Here is a 17817-nt window from a genome sequence, read left to right on the forward strand (position 1 = left end):
AGCTCCCACCTTCTCCACAAGCCTTCCCTGATCATCCCAATGTACAGTTTCATGTATATAAACATATAAACAAGATTATATGCCAATCAAAGATTTATCACGTATGTTTTATAGGGATGTCACTATATCAGTATACCATGTATATTATAAATGCTTAAAAACAGAAATGAAAAATTATTAGACAGAAAACAGCTATAATAGAAGTTGTGGTGTATTCAGACCGCTGCCCAGAGGATGATCCTGTATCCCCACCAGGCTGTACACGCTCTCCTTTGGGACAGCTGGGCTGCATTATGAGCTGCTGGGGTATGCAGTTGTCTCAGATTTCCTCCGAGTCTCCTTTGTGAATAAAAATTGTGTCATGGGCATAGTGGATGCTCAGCAAATATTTGTGAAAGGGACAAATAAACAAGTGACCCAGGAAGGTTTTAGAATAGAGGCCACGTCACAGCACGGCCAGTGGTGTGGACTTTGGAATCAAATGGGTTGCAGTTCAAGTTCCAGCTCTGCCCCTCACCAGCCCTAGGGCTGAGGGCAAAGGTTTAGGCTCCCTGAACTTCGGTTTACCCCCCCAGTGAAAGGGGGGCAATGCCCGGAGCTCCCCACAGGCTGCTGTGGGCTGGAGTGCACCATGAGGGGGGCCCCTGCCTAGCAGGGGTGTGACGTGAGCCCTCCGAGTAGCCAAGCTCTCATAGGAGGGAACGGGATGCATGTGAATTTCGGCCGCGTTCACTGACTGGAACTTGAGCACCAGGGGAGAGTGGTTACGGCAGGGCTGGACCAGGAGTAGCTTCCCCGACGCCCTTCCAGACAAGGGATCGGTTTGGTTTCAATTCTGAAAATGGTACTTATGGAAAATTGCTGTGTGACCAGGTGATTCCTTCTTTCTTTTGTTTTTTATAAAGCTTATACTTGATTCATTGTAAAGTAAATTTATCATAGAAATGAGAAAGATGTAGAAAAAATGAGTTAAAAAGCATTTCCACCATGGAAAGATCATCTTTATTAACATTTTGCTGTATTTTCTTTTAGTCTTAAAAAATTTTATGCACAAGTTTTTTGAAAAACATAATTGCAAGTATTATATGTGTGTGTGTGTGTGTGTGTGTAATCTATAAGTTTGTCCTTTTTTTTTTTTTTTTTTTTTGCGGTACGCGGGCCTCTCACTGTTGTGGCCTCTCTCGTTGCGGAGCACAGGCTCCAGACGCGCAGGCTCAGCGGCCATGGCTCACGGGCCCAGCCGCTCCGCAGCATGTGGGATCTTCCCGGACTGGGGCACGAACCCGTGTCCCATGCATCAGCAGGCGGACTCCCAACCACTGTGCCACCAGGGAAGCCCCCAGTTTGTCCTATTTTTAATTTGACATCATGACACAGCGTTTTCCTTATTATTGCAGATTCTTCGTGAGCATGATTTTAGTGACCGTGTACACCCACGGAGCTGTTTCTCCACATGTTTTCGGAGCCTCTGCAGCTCGGCCGTCTCACCAGGTGCTGGGCAGTCCGGCTTCCACACTTGTGTCTTCAACCTCCAGGGCCCGACTCCAGCATGGCATTAGGGGTCCTTGACACCTGAGGACGAGATCTGTGTTCAGAAGATCTAGGTACCAGGCCACGCTCACCTCTTGCCTTCGTTCTCGTTCTTTGAAAGAAGGGTAGTAGCAACCAGACCTGCCTCGCAAGGCAGTTCCCAGGTTAAGTGAGATCCTAGCTCTGAGGCTGCTCTGTGAATTGCCTGGTGTTGTCCAAACCTTGGTTTATTGGATTCATTAGCACTTTTTACGTGCCAGCAACAGGAAATCCAGCACCACACAGCTTAAATTGGCTCACAGAATCACAGCGTCCAGATGCTGAGGTCCAGCGGGACCCAGGGCCTGAAGGACACAGTCACAGGCCTCAGTGACCTCTGTACCACATTCCTGCTCCTTCAATGGTCGCATCCTGGGACAGATTCTCCCAGAATGCCCCAGACCCCTCCCTGAGGGAGGCACCCCCCCTGCTGGCAGCCCCAGGAGAGAACATGCTGTCCTGACAGCTCCAGTAGAGGGCCAGGCCCCATGCCCTCTGCCCCAGTAGGGTCCACCCACCTAACCTCATAACCTGAGAGTGGGGAGGGGGTACCCCAAAGGAAGGTCGGGTGCTTCCACCAGAAGTGGGACAGATCTGGGGAGGGGCCAGCCGGAGATGCCCACTTCTCTGGCCATCATTCCTACTACTGTGGCTAGAGGGAGGCTCTCAGAGCAGGAGTCCCCACCACACCCCAGTGTGAGGGAGCTGTGGACTCCCCAGCCTTGGGTTCAAATCCTGCCCGGTCACCCGCCCCCACCTCCTCCCCAGCTGGCTGCGCACGGAAGCAGTCAACATTCTCTTCCCGAATTCCCAGCAATGGGGCCACACCCCCAGGCGATCGCTCCTGGTGACCCATGAACAGGGAGGAGGCCTGACTCCCAGTGACCTCATCAGGTGACTCAGCGTACGGGGAACAGGGCCCAGGGGCCAGGGTGTGTTAGGGACCCCAGCGCAGGGGAAGGACCCCACGGAGCTTTGGAGGCCCCAAAGTGTACCGCTGAGAACGCAGAGCTGATGCTTCCTGGCAGAGCGTGGGCAGGCAGAGGGCAGAGCAGCAGAACGGGGTAACTGTCAGAGGAAGCATTGGTGCCGTCAGGTCAGGCCCGGGAGCTGGGAAGGCCAAGCTCTGTCCAGTTGGGAAGTGAGGTCTGTGTGATAAGCGTGTCCCCACGAGCTGCTCCCGCGCGAGTGACAGTCGGGCTCCTGCTCTGTCCCCCGGGTGACATCCTGCTGTCTGCGCACATGTTTACACTCCGTCCCTGCCCCAAAGGTTCACAATCCACCTGATATGGGGTCAGTCCAAACAGCGCCGGAGGGTGTGTGCACAGCCAGGCAGGGCCCACTCCCTCTCCTCGAAGGAGACAGAAGCAGGCCCCAGAATACCCTTGGGAGCTGTGGAGGGTGGGAGGGAAGGAAACAGGGAGCTGGAGGCCTTTCCGGTGAGGAGGCCACAGACCTGGATAAACACAGGAGGAGGAGATATGGGTGAAGAAGCAAGACTGACGAAAAAGCAAATTCCTTCCAGAAGCGAGGCGGGACCAGTGGGAGTGCGAGGCCAGACCTCGACCCACAGCCCGACAGACAGGGAGCAGAGTAGGATCCAGGTGCCCCAGAGGGACGTCGTCCAGGCCAAGTGGGAACTTTAGGAAACGGAAAAGGTGCGCAGCGCGTGTCCTCGTTGGGGCTTCCGTGGGGTGACCCTGCTGTGGACAGGTGTGAAGATTCAAGGAGAGGGCAGGGTGAGGAAAGGATGGGCACCTCTGAGCAGGAAACACGTGTGTGTGTGTGTGTGTGTGTGTGTGTGTGCGCGCGCGCACCCTCACACTGCAGCCACGACAGAGCCCAGGCCTTGGGCTCCCAGGCGAGGGTGTGGAATTCCAGGGCTGGGACTGAGACGCTTGGCCTCTCCCAGTGCACACAGAGGGGACACCACGGGGAGGAGAGACCACGGGGCCTGGAAGGAGGCCTAATCCTGCAGTTCCCCTGCTGGACCCCCAACTCCATCCCCAACATTAGGGGAGGATGGGGCTCCAGTTAAGCTTCCTTAGGGATGGGCAGGCTTGGGCCCCTCATGCCTTCAACCACCTCTGGCCTGGGGTGACAGGTGACAGCCCCCACCCAGGCTCAGCTTCCACGGAGGGGGCTGGACTAAGTGTCTCCCAGGCTCCATTGAGCAGAAGCCTCTGGGGAGATGTTTCTGGAGAAAGGAAGCCTCCGAAGGGGAAAGCAGGGAACAACTGAGGAGGGATCAGTGCCTAGGAGGGAGCACTGCTGGCTTAGGAGAAAACAACAAGGGTAACAATATGGGGACCACCACGGAGCTGCTCACTCCCCACGCAGCTCGGAGAAAGCGAGCGCTGCACAGACAGGTTGAGCAACTTGTCTTAGGTGATACAGCCAGTAAGCTGACAGAGCTGGGAGAACAAGAGGTCCCTCTTTGGACCATGGAGCCCAATGCCTTGACTATACAGGTGAGGAGTCAGCTCTCTCCGGGAAGGTGCCCACACAAGGTGCCTACAGTTCCTTCTCCAGAACTGGGGATGGGGGACAGAGTGTCGGATCAAGGCAGCCACACCACCTGGCATCTGGGGATCAGCCCTGAGTTGGCTCTCTGAGTTCCAGGGCTTTGTCTGGGCTACTGGAGACAAGAAAGACCCCAGGAGGTTCCCAGGGCCTGGGTGGACTTTACAGTAGCAAGTCAGGCCATTCCCCCGGGGTGCTGGCTTTCCTCTACAGGGGCCAGGAGGGATGTCACTGGTGAGGAGACAAGACCTAAGGGGTAGAAATGCAGCAGGAGGAATGATTTTGAATATCACAGAGGAAAATATCTAGAGGTGTTTGAATTACACTGCTGGCCAGCAGTCCAAAGGCAAAGAGCTTTCTGCAAAAAGTTATCCATCAAGTCCCTGTGTGTAAAAGACAAAAGTTAGAGACACCCCCAACATTCAACAACAGCGGAGGGCTTAAATAACTCCTGGTTGCCCACTCAGCCATTCAAAGAGATGGTGACAAGCCCCTCTCAACGTGGAAAAATGCTTATTATAAAAAGTAAGAGCTAAATGCTATACTGTGATCTTTCTAAGTAGAAACATGCTTATTGGAAAGAAACGGGAAAAATAGAAACCTGAGTAAAGTTTTAACAGTGGTGTGGGATGATGGGTGGAGTAGAGTTCAAACACAGTTAAATTAGTTTTGAAAGACTCTAATATAAAGATTAACAAACAGTTCAAAAACAAGCGTCATGGCAAAGAGACAAAGTATTGGTTTTCTGGTTACTTGGTAACATCCAAACAACAGGATCCACGGGCCCCAGGCCCTCAGGGGCCAAGGGCACTCTAGATGCTCGTGACAGTGTGTGGCATGACCCCCAGCAGGATCAGGACGGTGAAGTCCGAGCCCTGCAGCGAGGCTGGCTGGTGATCATGCAGGAGGACGGGCTATGATAACACCGCTTGGGGACAACCTGAACCCGGGTTGATGGAGCACAGAGGATGGGGCCTGGCTGGGCTCCTCGCTCACAGGGAGGGGTGCAGGGCCAGCCCTGTTGTGGTCTCTCTTTTTCCTGCGCCTGCTGCATCTCCTGCCATAGCAGTGAGCGACCTGCCCTGGGTGAGACCTAGAGCTGGAACAGGACACCAAGGCCTTGGGAAGCCCTTCCCGGAAGAAAGCAAACATCCCATCTGTGTGCCCCACCTTGAGCGAGCACTGGTGTACCCCAGGTAACATGCGACGCAGCTGGGGTCCCAGGAGCGGGACCCCTGCCCCTTCCTCTCTTTGCTGCATTTTCTCATGGGGAGTGGGGAGCTAGGTCAACCCGGGAGGGGCCCAGTGGCCGAGAGAATGGCGTGCAGCAGGTGCTGCAGGAGGGAAGGTGCCAGGTAGAGGGGAGAGGGGTGGAGGGCCCTCAGAGCTGGATCTAGAAGGGTCCCGGAGGCCCTGGGCTGTGCTCAGACCCCCACTCGGGGAGAGCACTCTGGGCTGGGTGTGTTGCTGGCAGCGGAGGTTCTGAGGGGGCAGGGATGGGTGAGGCCCAAGGTGGCTTTGGACCCCTGAAGGTCCATCTGGTGGGGGACTACACTTGTCCTGCCTGAACGCTGCGAGCGGAGGCCCCCAGGAGCTGGGACTCTATACCGAGAGGCCGGGGTTTGAATCCCGGCTCTGCTACCTCCTAGCTGTGTGGCCTTGAGCAAGTTATTTTAACCTCTCAGTGCCTCAGTTTCTCCAAATATAAAATGGCACTAATAAAAGTAATCCCTCTTATGGGGCTGTTGTGAGGATTAAATGAATCAGCCTTGTGCCAGCACGGGGCAAGGACTGTCAACACTGCATGTTTGTCCAATAAAAATATAAACTAGTGGCCAGGGCGGCTCACAGGGGACCGGGCCTCCCCACCAGTGTCACTGACAACGTGGTGGAGCACTTGGCTGCAGGGGTGCCCTCCACCTTGGTGATGGGGTGGTCGTTGGGCCCCCCTCACCACAACCCCCCCAACTTGGCACACAAGGAGCTAGGTGGGCAGAGTTAATGCAAGATCGTAGTTGCGTCCAAATTGTCAACAGACCCCCATTAGTGGCTGCAGGAGTGTTGGGTGTGGCTCGGGGACTGATAAACATACCGAGGGGCCCCTGGCCAGCCTCCAATGACGACAAGGCTGATGAGGGAGGCCTCCAGGGGGCAGAAGGGAGGGGCCCGGAATGCAGGCAGTAGGGGGTTGACAGAGACAGCAAGGGCTTGGAGGCCTCAGGAGCAATGAGGCCTTTCCCAGTCACTGGGTCTTTTTGGACTTCATTTCAGCTCAGTTCCATTAAATAAACATTTTAAAGCAACGGGATGTGCTCGGCCAAATGGGGGATGCAAAGAGAATGAACACAGAACTGTTGTCTCAAGGAGCTCACAGCTGATTTGCAGCAAGAGAACACCATCAATTCCACCAACCACCAGGCACCGGCAGCTCCCACACCAGCACCAGGAACTCTCGGCACCACCTCACACACTTATAACAGCCCCAGGATGGGCACAGAGAAGCTGAGAGGTTAAGCAGGCCAACTAAGGTAACGCAGCTTGTGAAGGGTAGTGGCATCTATGTCTGACTTTGGGGTCTGTGCCCTCAGCAACACATGTATTGTCTCCACTGGAACCTGTGAAAATAAAGGCAGGAACACATGGTATGTGTTGGGGAAGAGCCCCAAGCCTCAGTTTACTCATCTGTGAAATGGGCATAATGACCTCTAGTTTCCTGAGTGACAGGGGATACTGTATGTGACAGGTTCTATTGTTTTTATGGGGGCCCAGAATAGGCAGTAACAGGAGCTGCCCTTGAAGGGTAGAAGCCCAGCGCTATGAGGCAGGCAGCAGGGCAGGAGGAACAGCATGAACAAAAGCCTGGAGGCGGGACATGAAACTGCTCCAGTTTCAAGAGGAGAGAAAGCAGGAGGTTTCAGGGCTGAGATGAGAAGCTGCTCAGCTCCTTTATCTTTCTTCTTCCCTCTGCACTCCTGGGGCAAGTTCTGCCGGCCTCCGTTGGCACTTTCTCCCTTCCAGCTCCTCCTCAGCCCACGTAGTCTGGCTTCTGCTCACATCACTCACCGGAAATACTTGCCAAGGTCCTCGGTGCCAGCCTATAGCCAGCCCGATGGCCATCCTTGGGTCTTATCTTCCCTCCTCACCGTCCTAGGCATGCTCCTGACCTCCTCCTCCTCGAAACACTACCCCGGGGCTATATCAACATGTGGACATGCACTCTCGGGTTTACTTCCCTCCATGCTGGACTCTTCCCCTCTGTCTCCTTTGCTGGCTCCATCCCCTGCGTGACCTGGATGTTGCTGTGGCTGGTCCTGGACCTGTTTCTCCAACACATTCTCACCAGGAGACTCATCCTTTCTTGAGGCTTACCCACTGCCTCCATGCGGATGTCCAGGCCACAATCTCTAGCTCAGCGTCCGCCCTGAGCACTGGACCCCTGTACCAGTCTGCCTGCTGGACGCCTTGCCTGCATGTGCTCCAGGCCATCTGAACTCAAAAGGAACCTAGGAGGACGCATCGCATTCCCCCAGTTGCTGCTGCCCCTTCTCGTCCCCTCTGCCAGTAGTTGGTGTCACTGATGCAGGCTGCCCAAGTCAGACCCTGGGAGTCATCCCCGCAGAGCTCCTGAGATGCCTTCTAGACTGCCCCACTGCACTCTGACCCCGCTGCCAGAAAGGCCCATGTAAAATGCCAACAGCCCACGTCACCCCCTGTTCAGAAGCCTTTAAAGGCTGTCCATTATGTTGGGAATAAGACCTACACTTCACTGCATGCCGCTCGTGTCCCAACCTCTTCATCGCACACCTTCCCACGGTCCCCAGGTCTCATGCTCCAGCCAGAGTCAAATCATGGAGCAGATTTACCTTCCTTCACCTTAATCCTCCCAATCCTGGCAGTCCCTAGGGCTCAGTTTGAAAGTCACTTCCTCCAGGAAACCTCCCTGCTGCCCCAGGACGAGTTAGGACCCCTCTTCTGTGTTCCCATAGCAGATGTGCACAACAGCTCTTTTCCTAGGTCACACTGATGCTTCCTCTCCTCACTCCCCACCCTGAGTTCATAGAGTTCACAAGGAACTGTCTTTGTGCTTTGTTTTTCTAGTGCTAAAAAGTATTTGCTGAAATCAAAGGATCTGGGAAGAGTCTTAGAAACAGACCCTCGGGGTGTTCTTTGAGGGAAATGGGTTACCCTATGTGTAGACACTGAAAGGAAGCAGCTAGAGTATTAACTACAATTCTTAGCCACCTTCTAATGGGTGACCATGTGACCCAGTTTGGGCCAACAAGCCTTAAGGAAAGGTAGCTGAGCGTGCACAGGAGAAATTTGCTTCCCTGATGTGCTCACGGCCCCTTCCTGTTTTCTGTCTTCCACTTCCTCCCTGGAATTAGGAGAGGAGGCTGGCGGTGGAACAGCCATCTTGTGATGATGAGCCAGCCATAAGGACGGGAGTCACACACTAAGGAATCTTGAAGGGACCTAGGTCATGACCCCTAGACTACCTACTAGTGGCTTCTTATTATGAAAGACAAATAAATCTCATTGAGGCCCCAACTTCAGCTGGGTCTCCATTACATTTAGCTGCACTCCCCCATAGAAAAGGCAGATGATGGCAGATAACCATCTGTGGGCATTTCTGAATAGACCTTTTCTTTAAAGATGATGCTAGTCCTGACAGTGGGCAGAGGCAAGATGAATGGATCCGGACAAGGTGAGGGCTAGAGAGGCCGACCCTGCCTAGGATTCTGTCAGAGGACCATGGCAAGGACTCACTCAAGGTTTGAGGAAGAGGCTCCAGTCATGGTGGCCCTAATGTGACCATGACCTTGGCCTGGGCCTTCTCTGGTCTCTGCTTGGTTTCACTTGTGAGATGGGGCTGCTGGGATAGATAGCTTTTCAAAGGGCATAGTGCTGCAAGTCTGGGCTTTGGAGTCAGGAAAGCAGGGTGCAGGTTCCAGCTGTATCGCTTACTGGGGGTATGACTTCCAGTCACTCTTTTTGGTTGACCTCATCATCATCCGTAAAATCCAGATTGTGACAGTGCTGATAACCGTTGGGCTAATGCTGGGGTTCTGTGGCATCGTGCCTGGGGGTGCCAGCAGAATGCCTGGCGCAGTCCATCATGGCTGCTACAGCCCAGCGCCCAGCACACATTGAGTGCTCTGTGGGGAAGGCCGTTCTTGTGTTGCAAGTTCTCTGAGACGGCTTACTGGTGACCAGAGTTTCATGCCTACTCTGGATCTAGGGCTGCTGCAGGGCTCTGGAAAGCCTCGCTGATGCCCCTCGATCTGTGGGTGAGTAAAGTGGCCCAAGGCCACCCACTGTCCAGCGGCTTTTCCTCCAGCACTGTGTGTTGTTGTGTCCAGGGTCCTGGGCCACAGGTAGAAAGGAGAAGCCCCTGGACATCGGACAGCCCAGACCAGGCCCAGAAAGGCATCAGGCCTTGGGTAGAAGTAAGAAACCTACATGGTCCATCTGTCCTGTGGCCCCTGTCTTAGCCAAATCTTCCTGGGAGTTGAGGGGCATCTTTTCCTAGGAATAGCTAGGAGGAGGATGTGAGGGTGGGGTCTTGAAGAGGTTGGTTCTGCAGATAACTACAGGAATTAGGGAGTTAGAAAAATACCCCCAGAACTGGATTCCTTACTGCAGCTGCTTTGGGCAGACCCTTCTTACCCTTCTTGTGAAAGTGTCACCTTCTTTCTCTTTTCTGCACTACCTCTCCTGGTGGAAAAGATCTTGGGGAAAAAAAAGTAAGCGTTTGTTCTATTCCAGCCCTGAAAAGGAGATCAGTGGGTGCATCCCATTTGTCCACGACCTCCCCCGCCTCCCCTCAACACTCCAGGCCAGGCGCAGCCATGCTGACACTGGACAGCACCTCCAGTTTACCTTGGCTCCCGTCCAGAGAGTCCAGGCCCAGCCCGGGGCGGCCCCCACCTCTCCACCTTTGTTACCAGGCCCCTCTACAGCGCAAAGAGCAGTTTAAATATAAATCAGTCCTGGACGCAAACAGAGCCTCGGCAAGTCTCAGAGCCATCACCGGAACTGAGAGCCCAGGTTTTCGACGAGTGCAAACAAGCAGAAACCGACTCCGTAAACCTTCCTGAGCGCGTCGGGAGGGGCGCGGAGGCTCCGCTTCCCTTCACAAGCGTCGGCGCCTCTCCGACGCCCCTGGCTCCCGCTGGCCCCCCCGGCGCCCCTCGCTCCTCCGCCAGTCTCCTCCGGCCCCCGCAGCCCTGCCGATCCCTTGTCGGGGCCCCTGCAGTCTGCGGGCCCGCGGCATTCACCCCGCCCCGTCAGGGCCCCGGGCGCCCCCCCCACACCACTCAGCAGCCTCCCGCCCCCTCCCTCAGACTTCCCCCTCCCGGGGCCCGCCACCTCCCGCCCCCACCCTCCAGCGGGCGGGACCTTCTCCCGGGGCGGTCGAGCCTCGCGGGTCCCTGCAGGGCTGCGGGCGCGGAGACAACTCCGGCCGGAACGAGGTCAAGCGCAGCCGGCCACCGCGTCACACCTGTCTGAGGGGGCGGCGGCGGGGCGGGGGCTCGCAGCGCCCTTGACACCCGAGGGAAAGAGGGAGGAGGGAGCGCGGGTTTCATCATCGGCGGTGGCGGCGGCGGCCACTTATAAAACTTCTGGGCGCGCACCCTCGCGCTCAGTCTCCTCCGGCCGCGCCGCGTGCCTCCTCCGGCCACCAACGCCGCAACCGCCACTCGCCGGCCGCCCGCCGCAGCCCAGGCGTCCCGGCCCCGCTCGCCCGGCCTCCCGCCCCGGGCCCCGCGCTGCAGCCACCATGGGGCTCCTACCCGAGCCCGGCGCGCGCCAGGGCAGCGGCGCCTCTGCGGGCCGAGCCGGCCGCTGTCCCCGCTCTATCTTCAGCAACGTTAAGGTGAGCGGAGAACCCGGGACGTCCTGGCCCGAGCCGCGCCGGGCGCACCTTCGGCGGGGTCCCGGCGTCAGTGCTGCGGCCGCTCGGGAGGCGCTGGGGGGGCGGGCTCCCTCCGGGCGGGCTCCCTCCCCCGCCGTCCATCCGTCGGTGTCACGCTCCGGGACGCATCCCCGCGGGCCCCGCGCCGCCGGCGAGGGGGCACCTGGCCAGGGAAGCGCGTGCTGGGCGTGTGTGCGTGTGTGCATGTGTTTGTGCGAGTATGTGCTCGCGTGCGTGCTCACACGCCCTCGTCAGGGTAGGAAACAGGGCGATGAAAGTACTTGCTTATTGGGCCAACTATCTATTCAGATAGTCCTGGCACTAGCCGAGGGAATTGTTCTGTTCTTTGAAAAAGAACATCTCCGGGGCACCTTTTTGGGCTCCTGTGGGCAGTTACTTCGTTGAGGGAATGGGCTTGGAGTTGCCCGTGTCTGGCACCTTGTAGGGGACAGGCTGGGGTCCCTCTGAGATGAATATCAGAGCCCATCTCATCCTGGGTGGCTGGCAGAAGGGCTGTTCTCCGCTAGGCTTTCGTCTTCCCCAAGGGCGGCAGTGCGTGAGCTCTGCTACCTGAACGGGCTGCTGCCTGCAATGCTGAGAATTCCCCCGAGGCTGGCAACCAACACTGCAGCTCTTGGACCAGGTTTCCTGGTCCGGAACTGGCCCCAGGAAAGCAGCGGCTTTCGCAGTCTATTCCGTAAAGTCTAGGCAGGTGCCTGGCAAGTTATGGGGAGTAGGTGAAGGGGTGTAGGCAGTAGTGTGGTGAGGACCCCCCAGGGGGTCAGGAATGCTTTCCACCCCATCACAGGTCCAAGAGGACTGGAATGGTTGAATCCACACTCGGGCTTTTTTGCCTCTTCTGGCAGGGCAGAAGCAACTGAGGAATGCACCTCCGGTGGTGAGGATGTGGGAGGTTGTAAAGCCCAGGTCACAGGCTCCTTGGGGTCAGGGTGGGAATTATGGTGCAGAGAGGTTGTTTCTGGCAATCACACAATCAGATGGGGCTAGGTAATGCCTCCAGTGGCGCAATTAAGGGGAACCCAGAACATACAAATGGAGGATGGGGGTCTCTGTGGGCCAGTTATGTGTGTCCAACAGAAAAGGATCTGGAGGTCACAGTGGAGCCCATCTATGTACTTACTCATATTGTTAGCAGTAGAGCTGGGCTCCCCATTCCTGCTTCTGCTCGTTCCCCACACCACACTAAATAAAGGTTGAATTGATTCCATGGTTGGACATAAATAACACATAGAAATTTTGAGATAGTTTAAAATAATCCTCAAATCTCCTCACCTTTGGCCAGACCCTGATGAGAACACTGTGTGTGGTTTTGGTTCCATCATTTAAAGGAGTTTAGAGAAGTTTCAGCAGAGAATTGTGGAAAACTTGGGGTTTATAAATTAGGAATTGGGAGGAAAGGGCAGGGGCAACAGTTGGGTGGTCTGAAAAGAGAGAGGCCCAGGAGGGAGCCAGGGTGGGGGCAACTCTCTCTGTTTTCACCACTCTTAGGGTTGGGAGCAGGAGGGACAGCTGACAGCGAGGGTAACGCCAAACGAGACTGATCCATTTAGACCCGCCCTGAGTCCCTAAAATAAATGAGTTTATGGCAGCAGTTTCTTTGAAGATCTATAAAAATAAGATAATGTATCACATGCTGATGATATAGCCACATGTGCCTGAGGCCTGGGCCCAGGCCAATTGGCCTCCGGAAGGCTCATACCAGTTAGGAGTTTTTCTGAACTCTAAAAACCAGATTCCTTTAATCATTGCCTCCGTTGATCCATAGTAATTCTAAGACCAGAGTTAGGAGCAACTTCCACTTAGCTTCACTTATCCGCCTGAAACCAGGTAGGAGACTGGATATCTCAAGGCACATCTGGGGGCTGGAATTCCATTAGTTAAACTCCCTGAAGTCATTTCTTCCAGGGGGTAGGGCTGGCTTCTGGGGGCTTTGCTATTTGATGAGAGATTTCCTTCTCCCAGTGAGAGGTTTGGTGGCTGCCATGCACCCTGCCAGGGGGGTATGGACTGCACATGTCGTGACATGTGTGACATGGGAGGAACACAGGACACCCAACCTGAGGACCCATCATTTTTCTAGGTTCCTCGTTGTTGGGACAGACTAACCAATAGGCTTTATGACATTCCTGCAAAACGCCACATACCACATGGTTTAGGGAAAGAAGATGAAGCCAGGGGACTCAGATCCAAGCCCCATGCCATCCCCTTACTAACTAGGTAACACAGGGAAGTATCCCTGAGCCTCGGAGTCCTTATGTGAAAAAAAACTGGGTAACATGAACAGTTCCCTCCTCCCGGAGGCAGGGTAGAGAAGGCCTTCATAAGGATTATGTGGAATGAGGCAGAGGAAATGGCTTTGTAAACCATACTGGGCTTTCTGGGATTGGCATCATTGTGAGGTCAGTTCTCGCCTCAACAAACAAGACTGTGAATTCAAACGTCATTTAGGATCGATTATTCCACCAATTACGCCTCATTCTATGAGACATAGTTAATAGTTAAGAAAAACTACAGTTAATAATAATATCCAAAAATAGCAATAGTAGCGAACAGCAACAGATCTGTCTGAATTTACTGGGAACTACGGAAATATCTTACCCATATGCAGTCCTCATTACAGCTCTGTCAACTGGATGCTGTTACTGTCCCCATTAATGATGAGGAAAACAAGGCTTAGTGAGGCTGGTCCTTTGGGCTTGGATACATAACCAGAAAGAGTGGAGTGTAGAGGAACCAGGAACGTGAGCCTCCAGGTCAGAACCCCTAACCCCTGTGCGCCTGGCCCTCTCTGTCACACGGCACTGGTCAGCTCAGCGTTAGCGCGTGGAGTTTCCTCAGATGTGCTTGTTCCGAGTGGTCAGGGCTTTCTCCAGGCCCTGGTGACACACACATCTCAGCCGTGACCAGGGACCACTGCCATGGCTGCAGCACAGATCCGCGTAAGCAGTAACAGGCTCAGACCCTTTCACTCCTCCCGACCTCATCTCGAGCCTGGTGACTCTCAGGCTCAGGCTGAGTTTTTGGTACTTCCTTCTGCAGGAGTCAATACAATCGTGTTTAATCTAGAGACAGTCTCAATTGCCTCTGGGTTACAGCATTCTTAAGAACTAGAGGACCTGCTCGCCAGTCATGGTTAGAGGGAGCAGTTTGGCATCCAGTACTCCAAAGCTCTAAATTAAAAACAGGTTCATTCAGCAATTATGGGGCAGGGGTGGGGGAGTTAGCGGGGAGCCTTTTGGCTAACTTATCCTGGCAGCCTCAAAGAGATCTGTTTCTTCTGAAAATGGAACTTTTGGGGCCAAACTGAGGTTGTCTTATAGAAGGAGTGGTCGATTGGTAATTGCTGCCCAAAGTTTGGGAACTTAAACACACCCAGGGCCCCAGTGTAGGGAAATAATGGATATCCAGTCGGTGAATGGAAGGCTGGGGAAGAACAGTGGGAAGAAAGGGATAGACGAGTCTCACAGCTTGGCCTGGGTGGCCCTGGTGACCTGTGACCTGTGACCTGGAGGGAGGCCCCCGAATGAGGGAGAGGTGCTTTGTCCTGGCCTGTGTCCATAACGTCCTGAGGCCTCTGACTCCCAATCATGGGGCAGCAGTTTGCTATATCCCAGCAACCTGCAATCCATGCTTGGGGAGACACTCTGAAGAGAACCCTCTGGGCCAAAAGAATTCCTTCATCAACCTGGTGGATTAAGATATGCTCCTCCCTCCCCAGGATGTATTTCTCTGACATTGGGGACAGCATATATTATGATCTCCAGGGCGTCTGTCCCCTGAGAGGCCCACCTTGCCCTGCTTGTGTGTGTGTGTTGGGGAGGCAGTTTTGGGGGATGGTTTGGGGGGTGGGGAGGGAGAACCATGGGAATGGGTGGGGTGGTGGTCAAAGGTCACTTAGACCCTTTCCTCCTGTAACTATGCTCAAAGCCCTTCCTAGCTTTCCTCGTGTCTCCTGGTGATGAATTCGTGACCTGTCCTGCCACAGAACAAGTGGCAGAGGGATTTATTTTAAATAATTATAGATGCATAGGAAAAACAGTGCTGAGAGGTCCTGTGTTTACCCAGTTCCTCCCAAGGATTTCATCTTAACATAATTACAGTGTAATACCAAAAGCAGGAAATTGACATTGCCATGATGTGTGAGTATAGTTCCAGGCCATTCGATCGTGTGTACAGATTCAGGGAGACACCACCCCACTGCTTCAAGACAGAACTATCCCATCTCCACAAAGGTCTCCTTCTGACTCCTATCCTTGATATGTTCTCTAGCACAGTAATTTTATCATTTTGAGAACATTATATAAATGGAGTCATGAAATATGTGTGTGACCTTTTGAGACTGGCTTTTTTCATTAAGCATAATGCCCTTGAGATCGACCCAAGCTGTTCCATGTATCAATAGTTTGTTCCTTTTTTGGGGGGGTACGCGGGCCTCTCACTGTTGTGGCCTCTCCCGTTGCAGAGCACAGGCTCTGGACGCGCAGTTTCAGCGGCCATGGCTCACGGGCCCAGCCGCTCCGCGGCATGTGGGATCCTCCCGGACCAGGGCACGAACCCGTGTCCCCTGCATTGGCAGGTGGACTCTCAACCACTGCGCCACCAGGGAAGCCCTTTGTTCCTTTTTATTGCTGAGTACTATTCCATGGCATGGATGTATCGTGCTTTCTCCGGCCATTCACCTATTGAAGGACCTTTGGGTTGTTTCCTGTTTGGGGCTATTACAAACAAAGCTGCTATGAACAACCACGTATAGGTTGTGTGGACATAAACTCTCATTTCTCTGGGGTGAATGCCCAGGAGTGCCTTTGCTAGGTCATATGGTAGTTGCACGTTGATTTTTAAAAGAAACTGCCAAACTGTTTTCCAGAGTGGCCATAACATTTTACATTTGCACCAGCAAGCTATGAGAAATTCAGTTTCTCTACATCCTGGCCAGCATTTAGTGTTACTGCTTTTTATTTTAGCTATCCTTTTTTTTTTTTTTTTTTTTTTTAAGAATTCCACCCCGACAGAGAGGCACTGCCTCTGGTGAAAATAAACCAGAGGACCCCATTTTTATGCAACAATAGAATGTAAACACCGGAAGGAACCTCCTCCAGTTAAATAAATGGGCCCAGGAGGGGAGGTGACCTGTGCAAGGTCTCAGGGAACTGGAAGTAGAGTATTTTAGTTATTCGAATTGGTGTGTAGTGAGATCTCATCATGGTCTTAATTTGCATTTCCCTAATGGCTGGTGATGTTGAACATCTTTTCATGTGCTCACTTGCCATGTGTATATGCTCTTCACTGAAACATCTGTTCATATATTTTGTCCATTTTTCTTTTCCTTTTTCTTTCTTTCTTTTTCTTTCTTTCTTTCTCTCTCTTTCTCTCTCTCTCTCTCTTTCTTTCTTCCTTCTTTTCTTTATTATTTTTGGCTGCATTGGGTCCTTGTTGCTACGCTCAGGCTTTCTCTAGTTGCAGCGAGCTGGGGCTATTCATCGTTGCGGTGCGCAGGCTTCTCCTTGCGATGGCTTCTCTTGTTGCGGAGCATGGGCTCTAGGCGTGCGGGCTTCAGTTGTTGTGGCATGAGGGCTCAGTTGTTGTGGCTCACGGGCTTAGTTGCTCCATGACATGTGGGTTCTTCCCGGACCAGGGATCGAACCCATGTCCCCTGCACTGGCAGGAGGATTCTTAACCACTGCGCCACCAGGGTCCTGTGTTTACCCAGGACCAAAATGGACCAAAAATCCATTTTCTAATTGGATTTTTAAATTGTTGTTTTGAGAGTTCTTTATATATGTGAGATACAAGTCCTTTGTTGGGCATGTGGTTTGCAAATATTTTCTCCCAGTCTATAGCTTATGTTTTCATCCTCTTAACAGAATCTTTCACAGAGAAAAAGGTTTTGATTGTGATAAAGTCCAATTTATCAATTTTTAATTTTCTGGATACTGCTTTTATTGTCATGTGTAAAAACTCTTCACCAAATCCTAACTCCTGAAGGAGAAATCCTCTGTTTTATTCTAAAAGTTTTATAATTTTTCATTTAAATCTGTAATCCATTTTGAGTTAATTTTTGTACAGATGTGAGGTTTAGGTAAAGTTTCATTGTTTTGCCTGTGGTTATGCAATTGTTCCTGCACCATTTGTTGACAAGACTCTCCTTTCTCTATTGAATTACCTTTGTATCTTTGTTGAAGATCAGTTGGCCATACTTGGGTGGGTCCATGCTGGGTTTTCTATCATGCTTCATTGATGTATGTGTATATCTCTCTGCCAGTACCACAGTGTCTTGATTACAGTAGCTAAATAGCAAGTCTTGATATCAGGTAAAACTTGATTTTCATTCTGCAATGGAATGATTACCAAACCTTATAACCCATTCAGTTTCTCTTCTACTTTGCCTTTTAGGAAGATTTAAGGACAGATTTAAAGCTTGCTTTTAGTAGGTGGATGGGATCTTACATACTTACATGTTTCCAGCTTTTCTTCTGGCCTTAGCTGAATGGTTGTCTTTTCCCTTGAATTTGATTTTTCAGTCTAAGTTCTTAAGCTTTTTCTATGCGTAATGCCAGCCCTGCAAGGGAGGTATCAGCATCTCCATTTCATACTTGAAATCGAGGCATATCCAAGACCACATATCCAGTCAATGGCAAAGCAGGAATTCCCACCAGGGTCATCTCACTCCCAGCCCCTTTCTTCCCATGGCCCCAGAATGCCTCTCAGTTCTGGATTCTTTCGTCCGTGAACCTTGGGGCCTGAGCGCAATGATCTCTGAGGTCCTTTCAGGTTCTCAGATTCCCATC

At 52.9% G+C, this 17817-nt stretch overlaps 1 protein-coding gene across 1 annotated transcript in view; it reads left to right on the forward strand.

Moving 5' to 3' along the window:
- Positions 1–10534: 10534 nt before the first annotated feature.
- Positions 10535–17817, forward strand: part of SLCO2A1 (solute carrier organic anion transporter family member 2A1) — an 80117-nt gene continuing 72834 nt past the window's right edge. Inside the window, exon 1 of the mRNA XM_060149816.1 lies at positions 10535–10969. Within this exon, the coding sequence (XP_060005799.1) occupies positions 10874–10969 (96 nt within the window). The 5' untranslated portion in view covers positions 10535–10873. The remainder of the gene's footprint in view (positions 10970–17817) is intronic.

Source organism: Lagenorhynchus albirostris, chromosome 5, assembly GCF_949774975.1.
Source record: "Lagenorhynchus albirostris chromosome 5, mLagAlb1.1, whole genome shotgun sequence".
NCBI lineage: Eukaryota > Metazoa > Chordata > Mammalia > Artiodactyla > Delphinidae > Lagenorhynchus > Lagenorhynchus albirostris.